Source organism: Erigeron canadensis, chromosome 3 (assembly GCF_010389155.1).
Source record: "Erigeron canadensis isolate Cc75 chromosome 3, C_canadensis_v1, whole genome shotgun sequence".
Lineage (NCBI taxonomy): Eukaryota > Viridiplantae > Streptophyta > Magnoliopsida > Asterales > Asteraceae > Erigeron > Erigeron canadensis.
In genome coordinates this window covers 35251932-35274839 of record NC_057763.1, presented here as the reverse complement: position 1 = coordinate 35274839, position 22908 = coordinate 35251932, and the positions used below count along the sequence as shown (strand labels likewise).

At 34.1% G+C, this 22908-nt stretch overlaps 3 protein-coding genes across 3 annotated transcripts; all 3 read right to left on the bottom strand.

Annotated features, from left to right (window-relative positions):
• Positions 1-5592: 5592 nt before the first annotated feature.
• Positions 5593-5910, bottom strand: LOC122592018. The gene has a single exon (XM_043764235.1). The coding sequence runs from the start codon at positions 5908-5910 to the stop codon at positions 5593-5595; it is 318 nt and encodes a 105-aa protein (XP_043620170.1).
• A 6881-nt stretch (positions 5911-12791) lies between these two features.
• LOC122593991 (costunolide synthase-like) lies at positions 12792-14626 on the bottom strand. Its single transcript, XM_043766462.1, has 2 exons — positions 13682-14626; positions 12792-13599 (listed from the first exon to the last, which is right to left on the bottom strand). Exons 1-2 carry the CDS (start codon positions 14555-14557, stop codon positions 12988-12990), a joined length of 1488 nt encoding a protein of 495 aa, XP_043622397.1. The 5' UTR covers positions 14558-14626; the 3' UTR covers positions 12792-12987.
• Positions 14627-15148: 522 nt separating this feature from the next.
• Positions 15149-17705, bottom strand: LOC122592017 (putative pentatricopeptide repeat-containing protein At3g13770, mitochondrial). Its single transcript, XM_043764234.1, has 2 exons — positions 17253-17705; positions 15149-16923 (listed from the first exon to the last, which is right to left on the bottom strand). The coding sequence occupies exons 1-2, from the start codon at positions 17703-17705 to the stop codon at positions 15487-15489; spliced, it is 1890 nt and encodes a 629-aa protein (XP_043620169.1). The 3' UTR covers positions 15149-15486.
• Positions 17706-22908: the final 5203 nt, after the last annotated feature.

The window sequence follows — 22908 nt, the reverse complement described above, 5'->3', positions numbered from 1 at the left end:
CTTATATATTTAGCTTGTAAAAATAAGAACTCTTTATGTAATACAGATATATCATTCTCTACTTCTTATAGAAAGGAAAACGTGAAAGATAAATCTGATTAGCAATGAGAATTAGACCAAGAAGTCAGCAAAAAAAGTTGACTTGGTTCATTTAGCCACGAATTGATGCCTTAGGGTAGCTAATGTGTTTTTAAAAATGAAGGGGTTAAGGATAAAAAAAAAAGGAAGAAGAATAAAACAGGGGAAGTACTTCTTGCAGTGTAGCTGGATCACCGTCATAGGTTTTGACCCACCGATCTAATAGTTCTTTTTTATGTGATTTAATTTTTTAACATAAAGCTTACAAACTTAAACCCTCGTGACAAATTATTGGACTTTTTTCATAACAGAAAGAGGAATACCAAACTACATTGTATTTTCTAAAAATGGAGAGAATTTTTCATGTTTATGTTAGTTCGGAAAGACAAGCCTTTTAATTAGAAGGACGGGGTCTAACTAGGGTATTTTCATAAATTTTCCGAACCCTTTTATGGCCACTCAAAAGATAACCTATTGATATTTGAACCTAATATTTTTTGTCAAAATCTTATGATGTCTTAATACCAGGACACCTTCGTACATAACTAATATATTTGCATTTCTATTTTATTATGTTATAAAAAAGGACAGTATGGTTAAGACAAACGAGTGAGAGCATTGTCTTTGCTATAAGAAATTGGTAAAACCACCCTTATTTGGCTGAAGCTCGTTACCAGCAGACATAATTGGACCATGTCGAAGGATATTTTGTACGACTTATGAAATATTCGATCAGTTTTATAATATTTTGTTATTCCATGAGTTATATTATAGAAGAAATCTTATTTTATGATGGAAAATGACAATGGTGATGGTTGTACAATGTTCATATATTTATTATTATTATATCGATTCGATTGTATCTATTTGCCAACCTCTAGGTTAATAATTGGGAGTTTGGGACAAGAGATGGACATCTCACTTACCAAAAAATTGTGTACCACTACCAACACTTCCATTAGTACCACAGACGAGAAATTTTGGTAATTTTTTAATTCACATGCTTGAAAATAGACCTAAAAATAAGATAATAACACATTAGATATCATCATTACATGAGAATGATAAAGACTAATAGAGATAGAACTCATAATATATGTGTCAAACATTTAAGACATATTTCTAAATATATATTTTTAAGTCTATCAATCACTTTCTTATCTGTTGGTATGTCTATTTATAAAAAGAAGCAATATAACACTAATACATTTTCTTTGTTAGAATGTGATATGAACCCGTTTTGGTTTAGCTAGAGTTGTACCTTTTTCCCATATAAAAGGAAACTTTGTAACAAAATTCGTTGGCGGATGTAAAGAATGAATTATCCATCTATAATTGTTGTTAATACACACCAGCAGAAACTGATTTACATTCAGTTAGTCCAACTCAATTCGTGTTCTTTACCTTTAGGGAATTCTGGTTCTTAAAATGTATTTCATCAATCCATTTCTGGATTCTGGAATTATTCATCTATAATTTTTGTTAATACACATACCAGCAGATGAATTTTTGCAGAATTCATGGGATTAGAAGTATCATTTAGGATTGCAATAACTGGAAAACCACTAAAGACATATCATGCTACTAGGGCACAACTAATCATCTAACAAATATACCAAAAGGAATACATGTTTGGACTTTGTCATCCACGTAACATATAATAAAGTAAGCTGTAATTGCAAGGAGAATGTTAGTAAGAGTGTGTACGAATGAATCTCAATTCACCGGTGAAAACATGCAACATTAACAAATGATCATGCAAGTTAAGATACAAAAGGTGCAGTAAAAATGGTTTAATTTAATATACGGCTGCAAACAATTCAACCATGTTGATAATTAGCAAAATGAACATGGATTGAGAAAATGTTAAGATTTAAGAGGCAAGTCAGGTAAAATGTAGGACAAAGATATGTGTAGTTATAGCAGATATGTGTATATGCATGTTATGAATACTAAATTGAACGTAAAAATCAACCAGAAAGTTTGCAAATCACCAGTGAAAGTAATCACTTAGAATTTGGGAAGAACGAAACAAAGTTATCAAGTAGTAGCTTTCTTTTTTACTAGAAGTCGATAACTATCTAGCAAGATAGCAAAAGGCTAGCATATAAATTTGCAATCTGCATGTCTTATATGTCCCTCATTCTTTGCTTAGTTGATCAAGACAGAAGGTCACTTGACTTACAGGTAATTGCTAACATTGAAGCTTTAATTACGGAAATTATATCCTATATATAAAACCTGGACCGCTTCATGTGTTGTCTTCAATATGCACTTAAATCTCTGGTTAATTAGTTGAATACTACTCCATAGGTGTTTGGTCAACCACTGCCTAACACTAATTAGCTGCACACAGTATAAACACTTAGAAGGGATTGTTGGTCAAAATTGCTAGGCAACATTTTGGAAACAAATATACGATCGCCACGTAACTGTCTATATAATGATCGTGATTTTGCCTACTGAGAGCCGAATCTTGGACCCATGGGAAAAAAACTAAACAATATTCCCAGGTGAATAAAAATGACTTTTGGGAGGACTAAGCCATAATCTCAGTAGGAAGATATGCAATTACCAAATCCGTAAAAGCATAATCTCCCACGATGACTTCAAAAACAGATAATCAGCCAGTTCTTACAAAAACAATGCTAGAATCAGTAGTTCATAACACAACATAAATTTTTTGATAAAATTCACTACATAAAAAGCAAGAACTCCTATCAGCTTTGACTAGCTACCTCAAAAATGATGATAAGCAGAGTTAACATCAATTCAATTTGTGTTATTAATCTTCAGGAAAAACTGGTTGTTGTACTTCTCCAATCCACTCCTGGATTCTGGAAATTCATAACAAACACCAAAACACAAACTGATACACAACCCCAACAGAATACCTTCATTTACAGACGCGTTAACCCCCAGGACCATTTAGTTGAGAGGCACCTTAGTTACACATTGGGCACTGCTACGTTAAAAGCCTTTTGTGAAAATCTCCTAATGCTTCCAGAAAAAAGCCGATGAATTCTTATGCTTTCAATTATGCCTCCTAATTTCTGCTTGGTTGATTATGTGCCAAAAGGCCACTTGACACACATGTACAGTAGCATTGCTTTCTATCACACAATATATTTTATCTCTACAAACTGGACCAGTCAACGAGTTAGCTTCAAGATGCCTTTAATCACCACTAAATTGCTTTGAACTGGTAGTTGGTCATTGCTATTGAAGATAAGACACCATTCTGAAAGCAGACGGTCTTACCCCTACCCAAAGGGTAGAGAGACTGCATCTAGAAGGACCCCCTGAGATTTTGATTACCAAGAGCCAAATCTTGGAACCATAGGCACAGAAAGAAGAAACAATATAGACTTTTATTGGCCGACTCTCCCGAGTGAATGAAATTGACTATTAAGAAAGACTAATCTCCTGTGATGACTTGATAAAACAGATACTCGTATCAGCTAAACCTCACTTCATATAATTATCAAGAAACAGCTAATATTAGCATTCACAACACAATACAAACATTTGATATAATATTACAATTCACTACAATCTACAGAGAAAGCAAGAAATCGTATCAGTTTTGAAGACCTTATCCCAAAGTGATACTAATTAGAAGAGCTAACTAGCAAGGATTCAAGCAGATAAGATGCACTTATTTCACTAACAGTTCCTATACCCTTAAACTTCAATCCCTGTATCTCAAATTCTTAACAGTCCGGATATTCTACATTCATAAAATACTTTCATTACTCTCTATGGTTTAGAAAACTGTAAGCTAACTTCATTCAAACAAGCAGGTTTGCAACTACAAATGCTTCACACCATAACCAACACCATCTACATGAATCTGTTAGCACATTTATGTACAGCAAGAAAAAGCTAAATTGTGATAGGTTGAAATACTAGAAACAACATTTGAGAAACAAAATAGCATCAGCACGCTAAATTGCAAAAGAAAATGAAATTTCTCGGTTGATTATTTCAAGGTTGATGAAAATTGAAATTTACTTATGAGAAGAAAAAAGGAACACTGTTAACGAGGCACAAGATATTGAGTATTCAAATAGAAACATATAATCTCCCATGATAGCCTCGAAAACACAAAATTAAACAATTTGAACTTGATCTAACCAAGTTACAAAGGTGCTACTTGAAGCACATGAAGAAGCTTAAATAAATCACTTAATGGAAAGCAAGAATCTAACCAATATTCACTAGCCGCTTGCCTAATAGTGAGATAAAGCAAGTAACAGGGTAATCAGCATCTTAACTTATTTCATGTACAAGGGTTCAACAAGTACTAAACCAATCATTGTTAACTCTCCTTAACATTGATATGTCATATGTTGTCCACAAAACATTAAATATTAGAAGTTCCTCACTTTTATAGAAAGAAAAATGCAACAGATACTAAAAGTATTGGCATATATCCATTGAAGTGTTGTTGATGTGATAGAAGATGAACCCGTTTTTCTTCTTTTCGAACTTGAATTTACGCCTAGAACATGAAACTACATAAGAGAAAGCATAATTGTAGCCATCAGAGCCACGTAAACCCTAAGGTACGTAGCTAAAGAGATACAAAAAGAGAACAATGGTGTATATATGTTGTCCACAAGACTTTGGAATATAAAGGTCCTCGCTTTTATAGTGAGGGTAACTAAAAGCATAATATGAGCTTTTTTGAGTTTCCTAAAAGGTGAGACCTATGATCCAAAATGTATTGAAGTAAAACCAAAGACTAAAATTGGGCAGAACGTTGGTGATTTGATAAGCTTATGGTGTAACCACTATTTTGGGTCTTGAACATCACTCGGATTACAATTAGGCTGTGGACTTAAGGGACTCTCTCATGTAAAAAAGCCATCATATTGGTCGTGAAACCCCTACACTAAGAAGAGGGATCCTTATAATTCAAACATGTTTGAACAACACCTTTAAAAGTCATTATCTCCTCTGGCTTCTAGGCAAGACACACATATTTGAGCGAAAATAATCCTTTTCCAAAAAACCATAGTCTCTATCTGCAAGTGTGATCAACTATCACGTCACAGAGATGGCTCAGGTGCAACAACAATAGGTCCACTTCTAACATCATGTTACTTATACGAGTTATTTCCGACGTAACTCCGACCATCAATAGATAAAACAGCGATTCACATCTGCACCATCCTAATTCATCAACTAATGTACACCACCACATCTAGCAGCCTAGCACTTGTCTCCTAAAGGCCCCCAGTCCCCCATAATCACATAAAAAAAACTCCAAATACTCTTACTTTCAAGTAAATTACAATCAACTACACAAATTTACCAGCACGTTTTAAAAAAAAACATATAAACAACACTTTTATTATAACAAAAATATCATTATCATCATCATCATCATCGTCATAAACCATGTATGTAAACAACATAACCATCACAAACTTTCTTACAAAAACAGTAAGAAAGAAAGAAAAAAAAAGAACATAAAGTTACCCACATGATCAGCACCTAAGTACAGAATCACTCCAAATCATTTCCTGCAGCAGCTGATAAATTCTGTTTAGCCTCAAGGCGTTCAATGGCTTTCTGGTGGGCCCATGTTTCTAAAGTTAGATCAGGTTTAGCATTTAGACCAACACCCAGAATTACAATTGTTAAGAAACTTGTTACATAACATGGAAGCTCCCAATCTTCCCACTTTCTTGACTGTCCTGCTGGTAAAGGGGTTCGGTTTAGGAAGTAGCCGTTGGGTCTTTCTTGGTGACCTGGGGTGGTCCAGCGGTTGGGACCGTCGGCGCTGCGACGGCGGAGGATGGAGGTTAGACGTGATCTTAGCATGTCTCCGGCGGCGGAGAAGGGTTTCTTTGGTTGAAATGAAAGATGGATCTCAAACTTGAGGGCCACTGTCAATCTACTAATCTATAGGGTGTGATTGCTTATTTTTCCGAATTTTTTTTTTTCCCTTCAAATATACAATAGGGTTTAGGTTTATTATTGTAAAAGAAAGTATTAAATAAAACAAATAGTAGTAAGTATTAAATAAACCAACTCCATTTAGGTGAGTTGAGAAGAATCTTTTAGATATACTATATGATCCCCGAATGTGAGTTTTTTTTAATGTCTCAGGTTTGAGTCATGAGTTTTACCTCTAACACATCTGAATCGAAGTTAACTTTGCAAGAAAAAAAATTAAAAAATAAAACAAATAGTATATAGCGATTTACAAATATTTCCATGTACACAATAATTTTTAATTGTGATAAAAAAATTGTTTAATTTTTAATAATCATTTTATTTAAACGAAAATATTTATTTATATTATATTTGGAAAAATTGAATATGCTTCTAGTATCATTTATCATACATGCTTCCTCCTCGCAATCTTTTAAAAATTTAAACATTAATTTTAATCACATGATTTAATGTTTAATATTTTTTAAATGATTTATGACAGGAAAAATATGTATGATATATGCTTATAAAAACACATATGTTATCCTCATTATATTTATATTTTTTATTAGTTATGTTTAAATATATTTTAATCTTACTGTAAAAAACAATATCAATTGATTTTAAAATAAACAAATTGAGACAACACATAAAAGATGCAAATATATATATATATATATATATATATATATATATATATATATATATTAAAACAATAAGAATCCGAATGATTCTAGAGACTCTAAAAACTCAAATCTATTTTATAATATTGCCACATAGGATTAAATCTTATGTGCCATCTTCATATCTTTTTGTCAATAATTGTTTTATTATTAATTATTATATTATTATTATTTTAAATGTATGGAAAGAAATGAAGTAAATTAAATACGTAGAATGATATTCTTTGTTTTGGCAAATATTTTATTCCATTAGATAGATTATTAATGACTTTAATTTCTTTGCCTAACCAATATATCGGTTGAGAAGTCGTATATTTGAATTGTTAACAAAACGAGCAATTAAGTTGTAGGTGTCAAGTGTGCTCATTGTATATGAAAAACAGTAGACAAAAAAGTTTATTACTTGCATTTGGCTGATTTCACATACTTTCTTCTATGTTTCAGTTTAAAATAATAAGTTTCTTTAAATATTTTTTTCTATTATATATGTAGTTAAAAGTAACAAGTGTCCTTAAAAAAGACGACGGATACCAGTAACACTTATTTCAGAACATGAACTATTATAAATATTAACTTTAACATCATTTTGATAATCACATGATTTCAGTTATGTATTCAAGATTGTTTTATTTTTATTTTATTTACAAAATAAACAAGGCATCACCAACTCTTTAAACCGTTTATTTAAATAGTCGCATATTGTACGGGTAAAAGACCTTTTATATATATATATATATATATAAAATTGAGTCTAGCTAATTTGAGTAAAAAAAAATCCATGTAACATACATATGTGTAAGTTAACTCCGACCACCACCACCATCGTCATCATCTTCGGCCACCACCATGATCCTCCGGTGACGGCGACCATCTCCGGCGAGACTTACACATGTGTAAGTACAACTTCACATATGTAAGTTAACTTTTCGACGATGATGGTGGCTAGTGGTGGTTGTCAAAAATTATGATTCGGAGCGGGCTTCGCCCTTAAGGATATTCATAAACCAAAGCTGGTGGGGGTGATAGGTCATAGGGGGTGACCGGTGATGGGTGATCTACCTAACGGGCTCCGCCCTTAGCCGGTATGGCTCCGCCATGGACTAATGGGCTCCGCCCTTGGCCACTGCCATAGTGCCATGGATTGACAGGCTCCGCCTTTAACCTTCATTGTTGTGTACATAAGTTGTATTTACACATGTGTAAGTCTCGCTGGAGATGGTCGTCGTCGCCGGATGATCATGGTGGTGGTCGGAGATGGTGGTGGTGGTGGTAGGAGGTGGTTGGAATTGGAGGAGATGGAAGAAAATCAATGGACTTTTTTTGGACTCGAAATAAGCTGGACTCATTTTATCTTTCTCACATATATATATATATATATATATTAAAAGGGAAGGGAATATGAGGCTGGTAGGCACCTAAATTGGGTGAAAACCTCTCACATACCTTTTTTTAAACCATAAAAATCATGGGATGCCAAACATTTATTTAAAATATTAAAATATTGGCATGTGAGGGGTTTTTGTTATACCCAAATTGGGTGTATAACAACCTCATACTCACTTTTCTCATATATTAATATATATACGAAGTTTGTTTGAAATTTATATGTAAAGTTTGTTAAACTTACTTTAATAGATATATTGTCAAGGTTATATTGTTATAGTTATAGTATAATCATAGAACATAATTTTTAAAAACTTTTTAGTCCAAATTGACCTACTTCACAAATAGTTAAAATTCGACTTAAAAAACCAAACCAAATTGGAATAAACCTACACTGAAAAACTGAATCATTTAAATTCAAAACCCAAAGAATTAAGTTTTTCAAATTCATAATGTTTTAGTTTGGTTTTAGCAAAAAATTGACCCAATCGAACCGTACTTGTCTTTAATCTGAACATTAATAACTTCAAATAATTAGAGAAACACCAATGACCATACTTATATCTAAGATTAGAAAAAGGCAACATTGTATATTGTGTGACTAAGTACCTTAATAGCTTAATCCAACTAAAATAATACCCGATTGTTGACCGGGTTAAATGAATATTTATATATTTTATAATTTAAGAAAATTTTATGGGAGTTAGTTCATAATTATTAGATTAAAAATAAAATGAAACAAACAATTAGATTCAATATATTATATTAAAAAAAATAGAATTGAAGAAAAAACATAAAATGAAACAAACAGTTATAGTTTACAGATGAGTTATGTGTATGAAACCATAGATATCATTTTTGTCATCATTTGCATATAAAATCAAAGCCAACCCAAATGTACACTTGGGTCAAGCGGGTGCTAGAGGCCCAAAAAAACGATAGGCCCCCAATTTAGCTAGCATATGGATGTTTTATATTCATAATTAGGTTTATTAAAAAAAAAGAATTAAACATAACAAAAGAAAAAGGTAAGCAGAAGTCACGACCTCACAAGTTACACCCTTCAATTCTTGAAGCCCTAAATCCTTGAAAATTGAAAAGATTTTCTCTCTCAAATTATGATGGTGTGTCTTATGATTATGGAGAAATCCAAATAAGTCTGGGTAAACATATTCACTAATTTTTCTATTCTTCAAAAATCATTTACTAATGTTCTTACTTCCTATGTTATAAAATTCTGTTTTGATGTAGACTATAAGTCTGGACTAGCGATTAAAAGGAGAGAGTTTAATATTCATCAAATTTTGTAATTAAATTATTTCTGTAAAAAGTGAACCAACGGCGGCACGGTGGTACCACGACAACAACACAATGGCACCACTAGGTTCATTTTAACCTTCTGTGATTTTTATTTATAAACTTTATATAAATATTTGTTATGTTTTGTACACTTAAAGTAGGTTAACCAAAAAAAGTATAACTATTTGTAAGCCTTTTAGTTTATATTTTTCGGTCCCAAGCCCGGATAAAGGAGGAGGGTTTTTGTTTATGTGTTCACGATGTCGTTATGTGTCGGTTTTTAATAGTGATTATTATAGGCTGGCATGGCTTGTAACCAGAACAGATCATCAATAAAATAATTGTGGTCCTTTACCGTAGCAGGTTCGTCTTTTTCTTTCCTTTCTTTGTTATAGACTAGGCCCCCAAATTTGATCTAGTTTGAGGCCACCAAAAAGCTTGAGCTGACACTATATAAAATGTTTTCAACACCCCGATATTATAAGGCTATCAATACTTGATCTAACTTAAAATCCAACTTACCAAAAATAATTTACCCGAAAACAGCTCATTTGATTTACCAGCCCGCTAACTCATTTAATCCGAAACAACTCTTTTGACCTACTTGAATAAAAACAATCAATTTTACTTGTCAACTTTTTTAACCTAAAAACTACCAATTTGACCATAGCCTAAAATCAACCCACTTGAAAGCATTAATATCAAAGCCATTTGACCAAAAAACTAACCTATTTGACCTGTCAACTCTCCAACCAATTTATTAATCCGGTCGACTCAAGTCCACCTAGATAAACCCGTGTAAATCCAGGTTCTAAGCTGAAACTTATAGTGGGTCGAGTTATGGTTCGAGATTTTTATTCTGCTAATTCCTCAACTCTACCAAGGTTGTGAGGTCAACCCGCCAATCCCAAAAATCTAATTATTACAGACCAACTTGACCTAAAACCATCACATTTGACCTGCCAACCCGATAACCCACTTGACATAAAAAACAACTCATTTGACATTTTGACCCACTTGATTTAAAACCAATCCACTTGAAAGCATTAACATTAAACACTCTTGAATGAAAATCATTTTATTTTACATGTCAACTCATGTATTAGGACAAACTTATAATAAAAAAGTTTACTAATGATAATTAATTAAAGGTACAATAAGTAAAATGCTGTATATTTTGAAAATTTGGACAAGTTATTTCAGAAAAATAAAATAGATAGGTGGGTAACAAAAATGATTGGGTTACCAAATTATTATTATTTTTTAAATTATGTTTTTATGTGGACTTTATGAAACTTAGAACACATAAAATATTATTAAATTATTTTTAATTAACGTATTTAATGATATTAACAAATTTTGTTATTGTTCTATCATTAAAAAAGTTTGGCTTCACCGATAAAGAAACCATTTTCTTATTGCAATGCACATACACTACGATAATTTCCTTAAAAGTATATGGTTCATCAGATTATTGATTTGATTAAATTCTTAAATATGATACAATATGTGATTGTTACCACTACAATAATAACCGACTTGTAGTATGGAAAAATTTTCCAGTATGGAATGACTAACTAAACTAATTGGTCACGGTAACACATTAGGTTATTTAATGAACCATAAACTATAATTTGATCATGCCTTCTGTATTATTCCATTCAAAAACTACTTGCTTGTATCATGAAGTAGTAGTATTTTTGTTACTGTATACTTACGAATTATGTATATGAAAGATATATGGACATGAATTAGTATTAATTGGTAGAGTTTGGTAAATATTAAACGGTTGACATGGTTAAAAAAGAAGTATAGTAAATATCATAATCATAAAAGGTTACTATAATTAAACATGAAAATTGACTTTTAAGTTTAAAGGTTAGGATTAATTTGACTATGAATTTGAGTGGTCTAGATTAAAAGATTAACTTAATTTTTTATCTCAGCTCTACCAAATATATATATATATATATATATATATATATATATAGATAAACTAGGTATTTGCGCGACTTTTGTATTGATTTTTTAAAACTTTCAATATTGGCATCGATAACCAACAAAATTCGGTTTTGCTAGTGTGGTGTTGTTGCATTGTTTGTTTTTACAGAGACGTATAGAAAATATTTATAAGAATTAGACCTAATTCTTCCTATGTACCACTGAAAAAATAGAACAATCGACCAAATAAGAAAATATAAATTATCTAACTTTTGACATGATCAAGAACTGAAAAACAAAATTTATGGGCTTAAAATCGCTATGAACAACAAAAGAAGAAATCTTAAGAAAAAATAAAATTAAAATAGGTTAAATAAATCAAACTAAAAACAATAATGATCTTAGTTGGTGAGAGGCTTGCAATTGTAAATGAAAATATAATGTCTTCTTTAACTCAACCGTAAGACCATGTGTTAATTATACTTGAACCAAAAGTTAAAGAAAATAAATGGAGTACGTATAAATATAATTGCTATATAATCAAAATAAAAATAACAACAAACATCTTTAACAAATTTAAAAAAGAATAAATAAAGTTGTAGGTTTTAAAAAAGTGAATATTGCGTGATGATTTTGTGATATGTATAAAATATTTAAAGATTTTATAAAGATTTATTAGAGATATATTTTTTTTAATAATATAAAATATTATATTGTAAAAATAATATGAAGATGACATATAGGATAAATCCTACATGGCAATTTATTAGCTTAGCTTTGGATTTAAAAAGTGATTTAGAAGGTTCGGTTAACTACTGTTTTAATATATATATATATATATAGATAGATAATATATAATATATAATATAATATAATTCAACACTTGCCAGCATATTCATAGCTTATAATCTTATATGTTCTTAATTGAGAAGCCAATGCAAATACTATAAAATTCTTGTTAATAGAGATACATTATCTACCGAGACAAAGTTTGTAACTTGTTATTCTCTTACCTAAAAGGCAAATCTTTGTTTCTGTTGAAAGAATGATTCATTCGGATCGACATGAGAGTCCTAACTCCTGAGATGCATGTGCCACAAGAATCGCGGAGCTAGTATTCAGTATTCCTAACTTTGTAAATATACGGAAATACTTAGTGAATACCTTTTTACAATATACTATTTGTTAATCTCCAAAGTCAATGAATCTCTCATAATAAGAACAATACTAGCTGGGCTGGGGATCTCATATCCACTTGTCATCAACTATTTTGAGTTTTCCATATTAACAAATCCCCATTCAAAAAGTAAAATGTGTTTAACATTAACTGTATATCATCATAGTCACAATTTGCTTCATATTGGCTGTCAAATTGGTATATGGTCATGAGCGTCTCACTTGCTTATCACAATACTTATATCCTAAATTTGCCTAGGTTTGTCATATTCTAAAGAGGGTGGATTTGATGGATAACAAGAACCGGACACCTATAAATATATTGTTTCAATAAGATCATACATTTGAACAATACCAGAATTCTTAACAGAACAAATAAAAATTAATAGACCTGGTGGTGCTGATTATTAGTACAACGAACATTAAATTAAAATGTGGTAACATAGATAGAAGCAAAACCAGAGAGATCATCGGCTATCTTTTAGTTTGCTAATGACACGGATACAGGGACAATCTGTAAGGGATATTTGGGTAAGACCGACGCTCCATAAACTTCTGTCATATCAACCTCGTCGGGTTTTAAACCATTTGGAAGCTTCCAATCAAAATGATACAAGAATGTAGCAACAACATGTTCAACCATATTCAGCCCAAAAGTCATACCAGCGCAGATTCTTTTGCCAGCTCCAAATGGAATGAACTGGAAGTCCGATCCCAAGTAATTGATCGGGCTGTTTTCAAATCTCTCTGGGATGAAGCTCTCTGGATTTTCCCAACTGTCAGGATCTGTTTCGCATGCCCACACATTTACAAGTAGATTTGTGTTTGCTGGAATGTCGTATCCGTCAATGTTGAAGTGCTTTTTTGTTACTCTGGGAACAAGCAATGGAGGAGAATGTAGCCTCAGTGTTTCTTTTATTACCAACTTTAGGTAATGCATACTTCGTATATCTGTTTCTGTGATTGTATTTCCCTTCAACACTGCCCTAACTTCCGCTTGGGCTCTCTTCATGGTCTCGGGATTCTTCATCAGTTCAGACATTGCCCATTCAATTACTGATGTAGGCGTTCCCATTCCAGCTATTAATAGGTCCTGCATTAGAATTAGTTTAAATAACATGAGTTCAAAGAGGATTGTGAACATCTAATAATATCAAGAACTAGAGTCCACATACCAGAACAACAGCTTTGACGTTTTCATTAGTGATAGGTACATCTAGGTCACCGGTCTCTTTGATCCTTAGTAGAACCTCGAGTAGATCTTCATGATCTTGATTTATACTTGTTCTCTTTCTGTGTTCGTTCAAGATCTCTTCCAAGATAATATCAAGTTGTTTATGCGTCTTCAACCACTTAGCTTTCTTTCCAGATATGTTATAGAGGAATTGAAAACTAGGGAAATATGAAACCACATCGATATCACCCAAACCATTCATTACTTCAGTAAGCAATTCTACAAGGTCAGTTCGATCTTTATAGATATCTCCTAGCGTAGCCCTGCAAATCACATTATTTACAGTCTGCGTCATGATTTGCCTGAAATTGACTGTTGTTCCAAGAGATGATTCAAGGAGCTTACAGGTACTTTTAAGCTCGTCCGCTTGAAGATTTCCAAAAGATTGGACCCGTTTGGCAGAGAGAAGTTCTGAAACACAAATCTTTCTCATTTGTATCCAGTATGGTCCGTAAAGAGTCCATCCAATATCTTGAGCTCTATAATAGAATATTTGAGAGGTTGTGGTGACGGGTCTGTCAGCGATGCTGCTAACAGTAGCATTCAAGACCTCTTTGGCTAGTCGTGGCGTGGATATAACAACGGTGGATACTTGGCCGAGCTGTAAATGCATGATGGGGCCATATTTGTTAGCCAAGTTTCTAAGAACTCGATATGGGGTTAACGTTGTGCTTTTCACTTGGTGCAAGTTACCGATGATAGGCAGTTTTGGTGGTCCTGGTGGCAAGTTTTTTGAAGTCTTGGTTTTTATGAGTACCCAAGAGGTATAGAGAATAAGGGAAGAAGCAACCAGGGAGAGGATGGTGAAGAAGTCCATGACTTTCAGGTTTTAGTAATTGTATGAGTACAATTTCAATATACGGTAAGTTGTGCTATTTGTAGCGTTCCACTCCTGCAATTATGGGCATTAGAAAATAGAGACACAAACGTTATCTGTCATCATCAAACTAAAATTAGAATATAGTTACTTGTTATGGGCATTTAACACGTTTTGCAACCACCACAATTGGCACAATTTGATTTCATACTATTCTAAATTTAATAAAAATGACTGGAGTTTACTAAATTCAACTCCGCGTAAATTTTTACACATTTAATGAAAAAGTTATCAAAATTGAATTATTGTATTCGAAGTAACTTTAAGCTACTTTTTTGTTTATTATACCTATACCTATATTTATAAGTTTGTTATACCTACTCCTATATATGTAACATATATAAGTATGTGACGTCAACTTTTAATATGCCACTAAAAGATTGAAAGTCAATGGTTTATGGAGTTATTAAACCAAATTAAAACAACATGCCACATGATGATCATGATCCACAACCTAAAAATGGGTTACCATATACAAGTCCATGGAGATTATAATATTTGAATTTAGAAATTTTATTATATTGCATAGAGAATAAGTAAGAATATAATACGTCATCACAACAAATAAACATCGATTTACCGATCAAACTTACTGTTCTAACGAAGCTGCAGACAGGATGATTGTCTTAAATGGGCACTAATTCTGATCAGGAGCTACATCGTTGAAACATCTGCACTTCTTCCCATATATCCTACACCTTCATGACTATGAATCTGACCCATTTGAGAACCTGAAACCCATATTCACCTCCTCCAAACACAATGTAATAAGCAAATGATCATTAATCTTAAAGAATTATAGACGAGGTAAGGGGTGTTCCCGGAAAAACAACTGTTGTTTTCCATACTGTTTATATACACAAATTGCATCACCAGTAATCTCCACAAGAACAAACACCGTTAATGATATGATGAAATCGGTTTTTGTCCCTCATAAACACTTCTCTTTCACAGACTTGAGACACGACCTTGGCAAAACTATGACAATCAACACACACCCGAAGGTTTTTAATGATCCTGATAGGCTTTCCTTGTGGACTCGAAATCAGCCCAAAGGCCAATGCCAACTTTTCACTATGGCCTAACAAAATCTTCTCCTTCTGCTCATCATCCACGTCATATAAAACACGACTCAAATCAGGAGAATACCCATATTCCTTTAGTTTTACTAATAGTTCTTTCATTTTATCATAAACCTCCACAATTTGTGGATGTAACTGATCACCTGCTTGAAAAGTATGAAGGATTTGACCGATTTCAATCCAACTTTTTCCAGGATCCTTTGCAACAGCCTTCTCTTCCATCAAACTTCTTATGCTTCTCACATCATCCCATCTGCCTCTACAGGCAAATAAATTAGAAAGAATAACATAATTCCCAGGATTTTCCGGCTCTATATCTATCAGCCGATGACCTGCAACTTCCCCAATTTCAACATTTGAGTGCACCAAACAAGCCCCTAATAGTGAACCCCAGATAGCAGCATTTGGCTCAAGAGGCATCTGTTTAATAAATTCAAATGCTTTTTCCACCTGACCAGCACGGCCTAACATGTCGACTACACATCCATAATGTTCAATGTCCGGCACAACCCCGTCTTTTCCACTAATCATCTCATCAAAAATTTCTAACCCTTTACTTTCCATCTCTCCATGACTGCAACCTGATAATATAGCCAAGAAAGTTACTTTATCAGGTTTAACTTGGTTTTCTTTTCTCATAAGTTGAAAGAGCTTAGCAACCTCTCTAGCCATTCCATGTTTACTGTATCCTACAAGCATTGTGTTCCATGAAATAACAGTTCTCTCAGACATATTATCAAAAATCCTCCTTGCATAAGTTAGCTGGCCACATTTTGTGTACATATCAATCAGAGAGTTTTCAAGAACCACATAAAAGGGAAGTTCAGAACGAAGGACGTGACTATGAATTTGCTTTCCCATTTCATATGCTGCAATTCCAGATACCGCAGTCAGAACACTAGCATAAGTAACATAATTTGAATCCATTCCTTCCCTTAACAACCTACGAAAAAGCTCCAACGCATCTTCGTCAAGACCCAATTGGGCATAACCCGAGATAATGGCAGTCCAAGAAACAACATCCCGTTCTGGTAGTTCTTCAAAAATAAAACGAGCTTCATTAATTCCACCAGCTTTCGCATACATATCAAGGAGAGAACACCCAACATATAAATGAGACTCAAAACTGTTTTTGACTATAAGACTGTGAACTTGCTTCCCATAGTCAAGCCCAGGGACTCTAGTGCAACAAGTGAGCACAGTCGCAAATGTGTATTCATTAGGCTCAGTACCTAGAAGAATCATAATTTAGTAAACACATAATATAAACAAGGAAAATCCGGTTAAAATGTCAAGTCACTGCACATTTCTAGTTTTTGATAAAATCACTCAAATACATTTTTCATATTCAAAAGTATTTTACTGGCTGAAAGGGTTTTAATGGAGTTTGTTCAGTGACTTAAAATGGATTCTTGTGGAAGTTGATATGATCCTAAAGATAAGTAGTTTGAGTATAAAATTCATAGACATAAGACCACACAGAAAGCTTAACAATTTCAGTTTCGTAACAACTCGTAGTTGCAAATGTACATCAGCATCACACAATTAAATACATCGATACCTGATCTTAACATCTTGACAAAAAGATCCAGAGCTTCACAGCCATACCCTCTTTTCGAATACGCCGACATCATAGCCGTCCACGCAACCACATTTCTTTCAGGCATTTCATCGAACACCTTCCGTGCATCATATAAACAATCACATTTGTTATAGAACACAAGCAACCTTGTTCCAAGATACAATGTGGGTTGATATTGAGTTTTGATCACGTGGGCATGAACCCTTTGACCTCCTCTCACACATTTCTGTTTTATACATTCATTTAAAATTGTATCATATTCTTGAAAATTCATTTCAAGGCCCAATTTTGCCATGTATGTGAGTGCATAGTTTAAGTGACTGTTGGAGCATAAAGTTTGTAAATTTGTTGATGTTAAAAAAGACCCAAATTGGCGGGTAAACTGGAATCTATGTGTGGCCAAAAGGTGGATTTTCTGGCGCATCTTTGAGGCGCATAAAAGATACGGAAAAATACAAAAAGATGCGATACTATTCCAATTTCCAAACAATATATTTTTCGACGAGGATTAAAAAAAAAGTTACCAAATAATTTTGTTAATTATGTATCGAGTTTGAGTATATAACATACTACTGTATTTCATTCGATGAAATATATTTTTTTTACCAAATAATTGTGTCTGTTTCTACTTGTTGTTCTTGTTAAGTTGGTCTCTCCCTATATAATTATCAACATAATACTCGCGTGTTACGGCTGAATTTTATAAACGTTTATTTGGATAAATACATTGGTTAAGTTGCGATTTTATGTGACTGTTATTTTGTTTTAGAAGTGACAATTTATTGTAAGGGTAAATATGGTATTTTAGTGTCGTAGTATATGGAGAGATATTTTAAGAATCATAAATATGTTAAAAGAAACTTTTTGAGAACAAAAAATATGCTTAATTTCTTAATCTAATTTTCTTTATAAAAGGTTAAAGATTAAAGAAGAAAGAATAACTTTTTTCTTATGTGTCATTTATCTTCTTTTGCCAATTAGGATTTTAACTTGGGTGTTATTTTATGATTTTTTTATTTCAAAGATAAAAAATATGTAAAATATAAAAATATTAGTTTCCATAATTGTATCATTAAAAAGATTAATTATTAATGTTTAAAAACTTAAATAAGTAAATAATAATAATTTAGGTTTATTTAAATAAAATTAAATCAAAAAAGTTAAATAAGGTATATGACATCATCGTCTAAAGGCTCTAATTATGGATTTAATGATTAGGGAGTAAATCCCCAGCCTTAGAAGAGAACCATATATGGGATATGTTATAGAAACCCCCATTTACTAAGTAAACCCTATAACATTTAATTCTAATCTCTTATTTTATTCATTTATATTTCCAATGTGCTATTTAAACAAACTTTATATGAAACAATATTAGCATTAAATACATCATAATAATTATGCTCAAACATTGCATTTATTACATCAAATTAAAATTAGTTACATATATTTATATATATAATAATAACAATAATCCAATTATATACTTTTTTTTTAAGTATTATTAATTTATTATTATTATTTTAAGTCATGTGAAAAATTAATCAATTGATTACAAAGCTAAGACCAAACTTTCCTTTTCAAAAGTATGTCGGTGTAAAATTTATATATATATTGATAAGCCTCAAATTGTACATGTTTCCCTACACCGAATTGGACGTTTTGTACTAGTTTTATAGCCGTTTATACTTGTTTCGTGGTGCGTTATGGTATTTGCTAGTAGTTTCAGGCCTACAGCAGGTATATTGCTCCCAAATGGTAGAAAATAGCTCAGAAGTGGTCCATACGCACTAACGGAAGAAGAACGGAGCTGGAAATCAGAAAAACCTGGAAAAACTGATGCCCTAGCGGCGCGATCCTGTTGTTTTTGACCTTCGCGACGCGACTGGTGAGACTCGCGGCGCGCAAAAATTCCCTGATCAAATTTGCCTCGAAAATGTCACTTCTCGCGACGCGAGGGTGTGGCTCGCGGCGCGACCAGCAGGGGGTCTGACGGATTTTCTCTCTCCTGAAGTATAAATACCTTCCACCACTCAACCCAAACCCTAATCTTGGACACTTTAGCCTCCACACTTAACTCATAGCTGATTTTCAAGGGTTTTTCATCATTCCAACAACACTTTGAAGATTGATTTTAGCTCTAGTTACTTGTCGAAGCTCGATTGCAATCTTGATTTGAATCTTTTCTTTACAATTGGTACATTATGTCTTTTTCTTTACTTGTATTTTTAGCTTCCAACATTATGAGTAGCTAAATCTCTATACATCTATGAGGTGAAGTGAAACAATTAGTTATGGTTGCATAGCATTTTGAATTCAAGTTGGTTTTACTTAACATTTTGTCAAAATCTTAATGAAGTGAGCTCTTCTACTTAAATTTGTGTTCTTGGGGATATTTGTGTTCTTCGATAGTGGTACTAGTCGAATGCAAGTATTATTTTAGTTGTTTGTCTATGAACAACTTTTGCTAGGTCATGGTATGATAGTAACGAATACAAGTTTAATTGAAATTACTTTGTTAAGTGGATTTAACGGTTGGTGGTACCACGTTTCTTTCACAAAGATAAAATTGTTATTTAAATAGTCAAACAAACTAGTTAGTTCAAGGAAGTGTAATAAGAATGGTGGTACCACTTGTTGCAAGGAATTGAATTGATTAGGTGATTGAGTCGATTTTACAACCGGAGTGCACGCCGGGTGTGTTTTAGTCTTGTCACGATTATTATCACCAACATATATGAATTTTGACCTTAACCCATATGCAACCTAAACTTCTTGTGTAGCGGATTCGACATAGATGGCTTTTTAATTATTTGTTACAACTCAAACTATTCTCGCATACTCTCGATTGACACCGGTTGAGTATTTCATTTATTTTACGTGTTGATTAATTAGATTTCACACATCAAGTTTTTGGCGCCGCTGCCGGAGATCCCACTCGCGCCGCGAGATAGTTGTTTTTGGTGCCTCGCGCCGCGAAGATTGGGTCACAAATGAGGAGGAGGATTGGATTGCCAAGATTGATATGTGAAAGCGAGTGTTTGAGTTAAGAAAGCCGGTTAGGAAAGAGTGGTGCTTAGAGTTCTACTCATCTCTTAGAGTGGACCTACTTCCTATAGCCGATTTTAATGAAGACCGGGTGATTCACTTTAGGCTAGGTGGGAAGCAACGCCATTGTACCATTCCCGAGTTTGGGTATCTTTGCGGGATGTTGGAGAAGAATGAGTTTATTGAGGGTGTCGCTCATGAGTTTTTAGAGAATGGTGATTTGGACATCTCTCACTTTGATGATGGGGTTAGTTTTCACTAGTTTTCGGCTAGAATCTCGGTGAAAAATGTCTTCAACTCGGGGGTTAGTAAGGTTTCGGACATTCGGTCCAAGAAGGTGAGATTGTTGCATAAGTTGATTACCTATTCCTTCGTTCACCGAGGAAATGCAAATGATAAGGTGAACAGTGATGATCTTTGGTTGTTGAGGCAGTTTCTTGAGTTCACTCCTGATAGGTATGCGTGTGCCCCATCTATCCTTGCACGTCACATGCAAAAGTGCAAGGAGCAGAGGTTGTTGTGTGGGCATTTCATTTCCACGATCATGGAGAGATTGGGTATGGCTAATACACCCGAGGCTGGGAGGGTGACTGATATTGAGCCGACATTGGAAATTGACGCCACCGAGTGTAGGAAGGCAGGTTTGATGGGTACTCATGCATCCATTTTGGCAAATGATGATGAGGAGGATGTTCAGGAGCCACCCCAGCAGAGGCAAAGAGTAGATTCCCCGCGCCAGATGGAGCAACCTAACCCTTATCCTTCTTATGATTTTGCAGGTTGGGGCTCCACCCTCGATCAGATACTAGGACAGCAACAGGAGATGCGAGATACCCAGGATATGCTCTTGGATGGTACTAGGACTATGTGGAGCCAGGTTAATCGATTGGCATTCCAGCAAGAGCAGTGGTCCCCTTTCGTCAACCATTGAATCCGACTGGATTCCCCTCCTCCACCTCGACCTACTCAGGTTGTCAGTCCTGCTCCCATCTTCATGCCGGCTAGCACCACTTTTGGTTTCTTCAGTCCACATCGAGGTCAGATGCCACAATCCGGTTGGGGTGACCATAGTTCGAGCACAGCGGGACCCAGCACCGGCACAGGGGGAGAGCAAGAGAGGCCCAGTTTAGATCATATAGGCAGACCACAGGGGAGCGGTATTCTGGACCCGCTTATGATTTCTACCGTGAGATATTTGGTGAGCCAGCGGATCCTAATGCTGGAGATGGTGTCCCTTCAAATCAAGACATGGATGAGAACTGATTCTCCTTTTCTTCTCTCTTACTTCTGAACTTCTTAAGACATTTACATTTTATGTTTCAATTTGGTTGTAATTCCGCCGTGTAGGCGATGAGACATTGTGGATTGTTTGCTTTATTTCTTTTTATCATGGATTATCTAGTATTTCGGTATTTTGTTTATTTTGTTGTCAGGTGATTGTATGGTTGCAAGTTGCATTTTTGGAATCGCTTTTGGAATTTTTGGAACAAACAAGCGGGTTTATGCTGGCAGTCAGTTCAGCACCCACTTAAATTTTGGCTTAACCTTTGCTTTGGCAATACCATGTTTTCACTCGGAGGTTTTTCATTGTTCCTTTCTACATTTTGCAATTTTTCCTCTTTTCCAATTTTGTTCACCTTAGTTATTCGTCCATTGAGGACAATGTACAACTTAAGTGTGGGGAGGGGGAATGGTAAATCGGAAAAATGAAAAAATTTTGAAGTTTCCTTACTTTACTAGCAATTTGGTTATGTTTTTAAATTTTTGAGGCTATAGGTTTTATGCAAAGACGAGAAATGAGGATCTTTTAAGATTTTGCCAATCTAGGATAGAACTTGAGATTGTTTACCTTTAGCTTTCCTTTCCTAGTGCTTGTGGCATTTCATTGTTCCAAGGGGTCATATGTTGGTTCCGAACTTCAATATAATCTAGGTTGCTTGCAAATTGTACCTTAATGATGAACCTAATGTGAATAATAGCTTCACTAGATGATGTATTGGTAGGCACCGCTTGAGGTTTTCCATTTGAATTTTGCAACTTATGTGCACAAAGTGCTTGAAATGTATTAAATATGCTTTTGGTAATTTGACTTAACATATGGTCTGCGCCCGGCTGTTGTCAAAAGCAGAATCCGACCCTTAATTCTTATGTTATAGGTTGTGGCTCTAGTCATTATGTTGGGTCTTTATATCGGGGTGCCTGGGGTGCTTCAGCATCAAAACGGGTGGCATATGCGGGAACACGCGCAAAACAGTTTTTCAATGGTCTAATGCTAATGTGGGCTTTGAGATTCGAATAAGTAGGTCCTTGGGGTAACTCGTTTACCTAGCTCACCTAAAGCCTTCAACTTGGGTTGAGTTGTCCGAAAGTTCGCTACACGGGTCTCATAGAAACTCACGGGTATTAATTACAAAAACATTTTGTTCTCGTATGTGTTAGTGTTTAGAGCATGGTCTCTGGATATGCAACCCAACCTTGAGTTCTGGTGTATGTCTCTTAACGATACGCAAGTATCCGTAGCGAACCGCTGCCCGGACGCTTAAAGTGCGCTTTCGTATGATCACCTAATGTGTGGATAG

Bases quoted from the DNA above. Each gene is read 5' to 3' on its own strand.
- LOC122593991 (XM_043766462.1), bottom strand. From the start codon at position 14,557: ATGGACTTCTTCACCATCCTCTCCCTGGTTGCTTCTTCCCTTATTCTC. The intron at 13,600-13,681 runs GTATGTGGACTC...ATTCTAATGCAG, and splicing joins ACGTCAAAGCTGTTGTTCTG to GACCTATTAATAGCTGGAAT.
- LOC122592018 (XM_043764235.1), bottom strand. From the start codon at position 5,910: ATGCTAAGATCACGTCTAACCTCCATCCTCCGCCGTCGCAGCGCCGAC.
- LOC122592017 (XM_043764234.1), bottom strand. From the start codon at position 17,705: ATGCGCCAGAAAATCCACCTTTTGGCCACACATAGATTCCAGTTTACC. The intron at 16,924-17,252 runs GTATTTAATTGT...CTAGGTACTGAG, and splicing joins TGTTAAGATCAGGTATCGAT to CCTAATGAATACACATTTGC.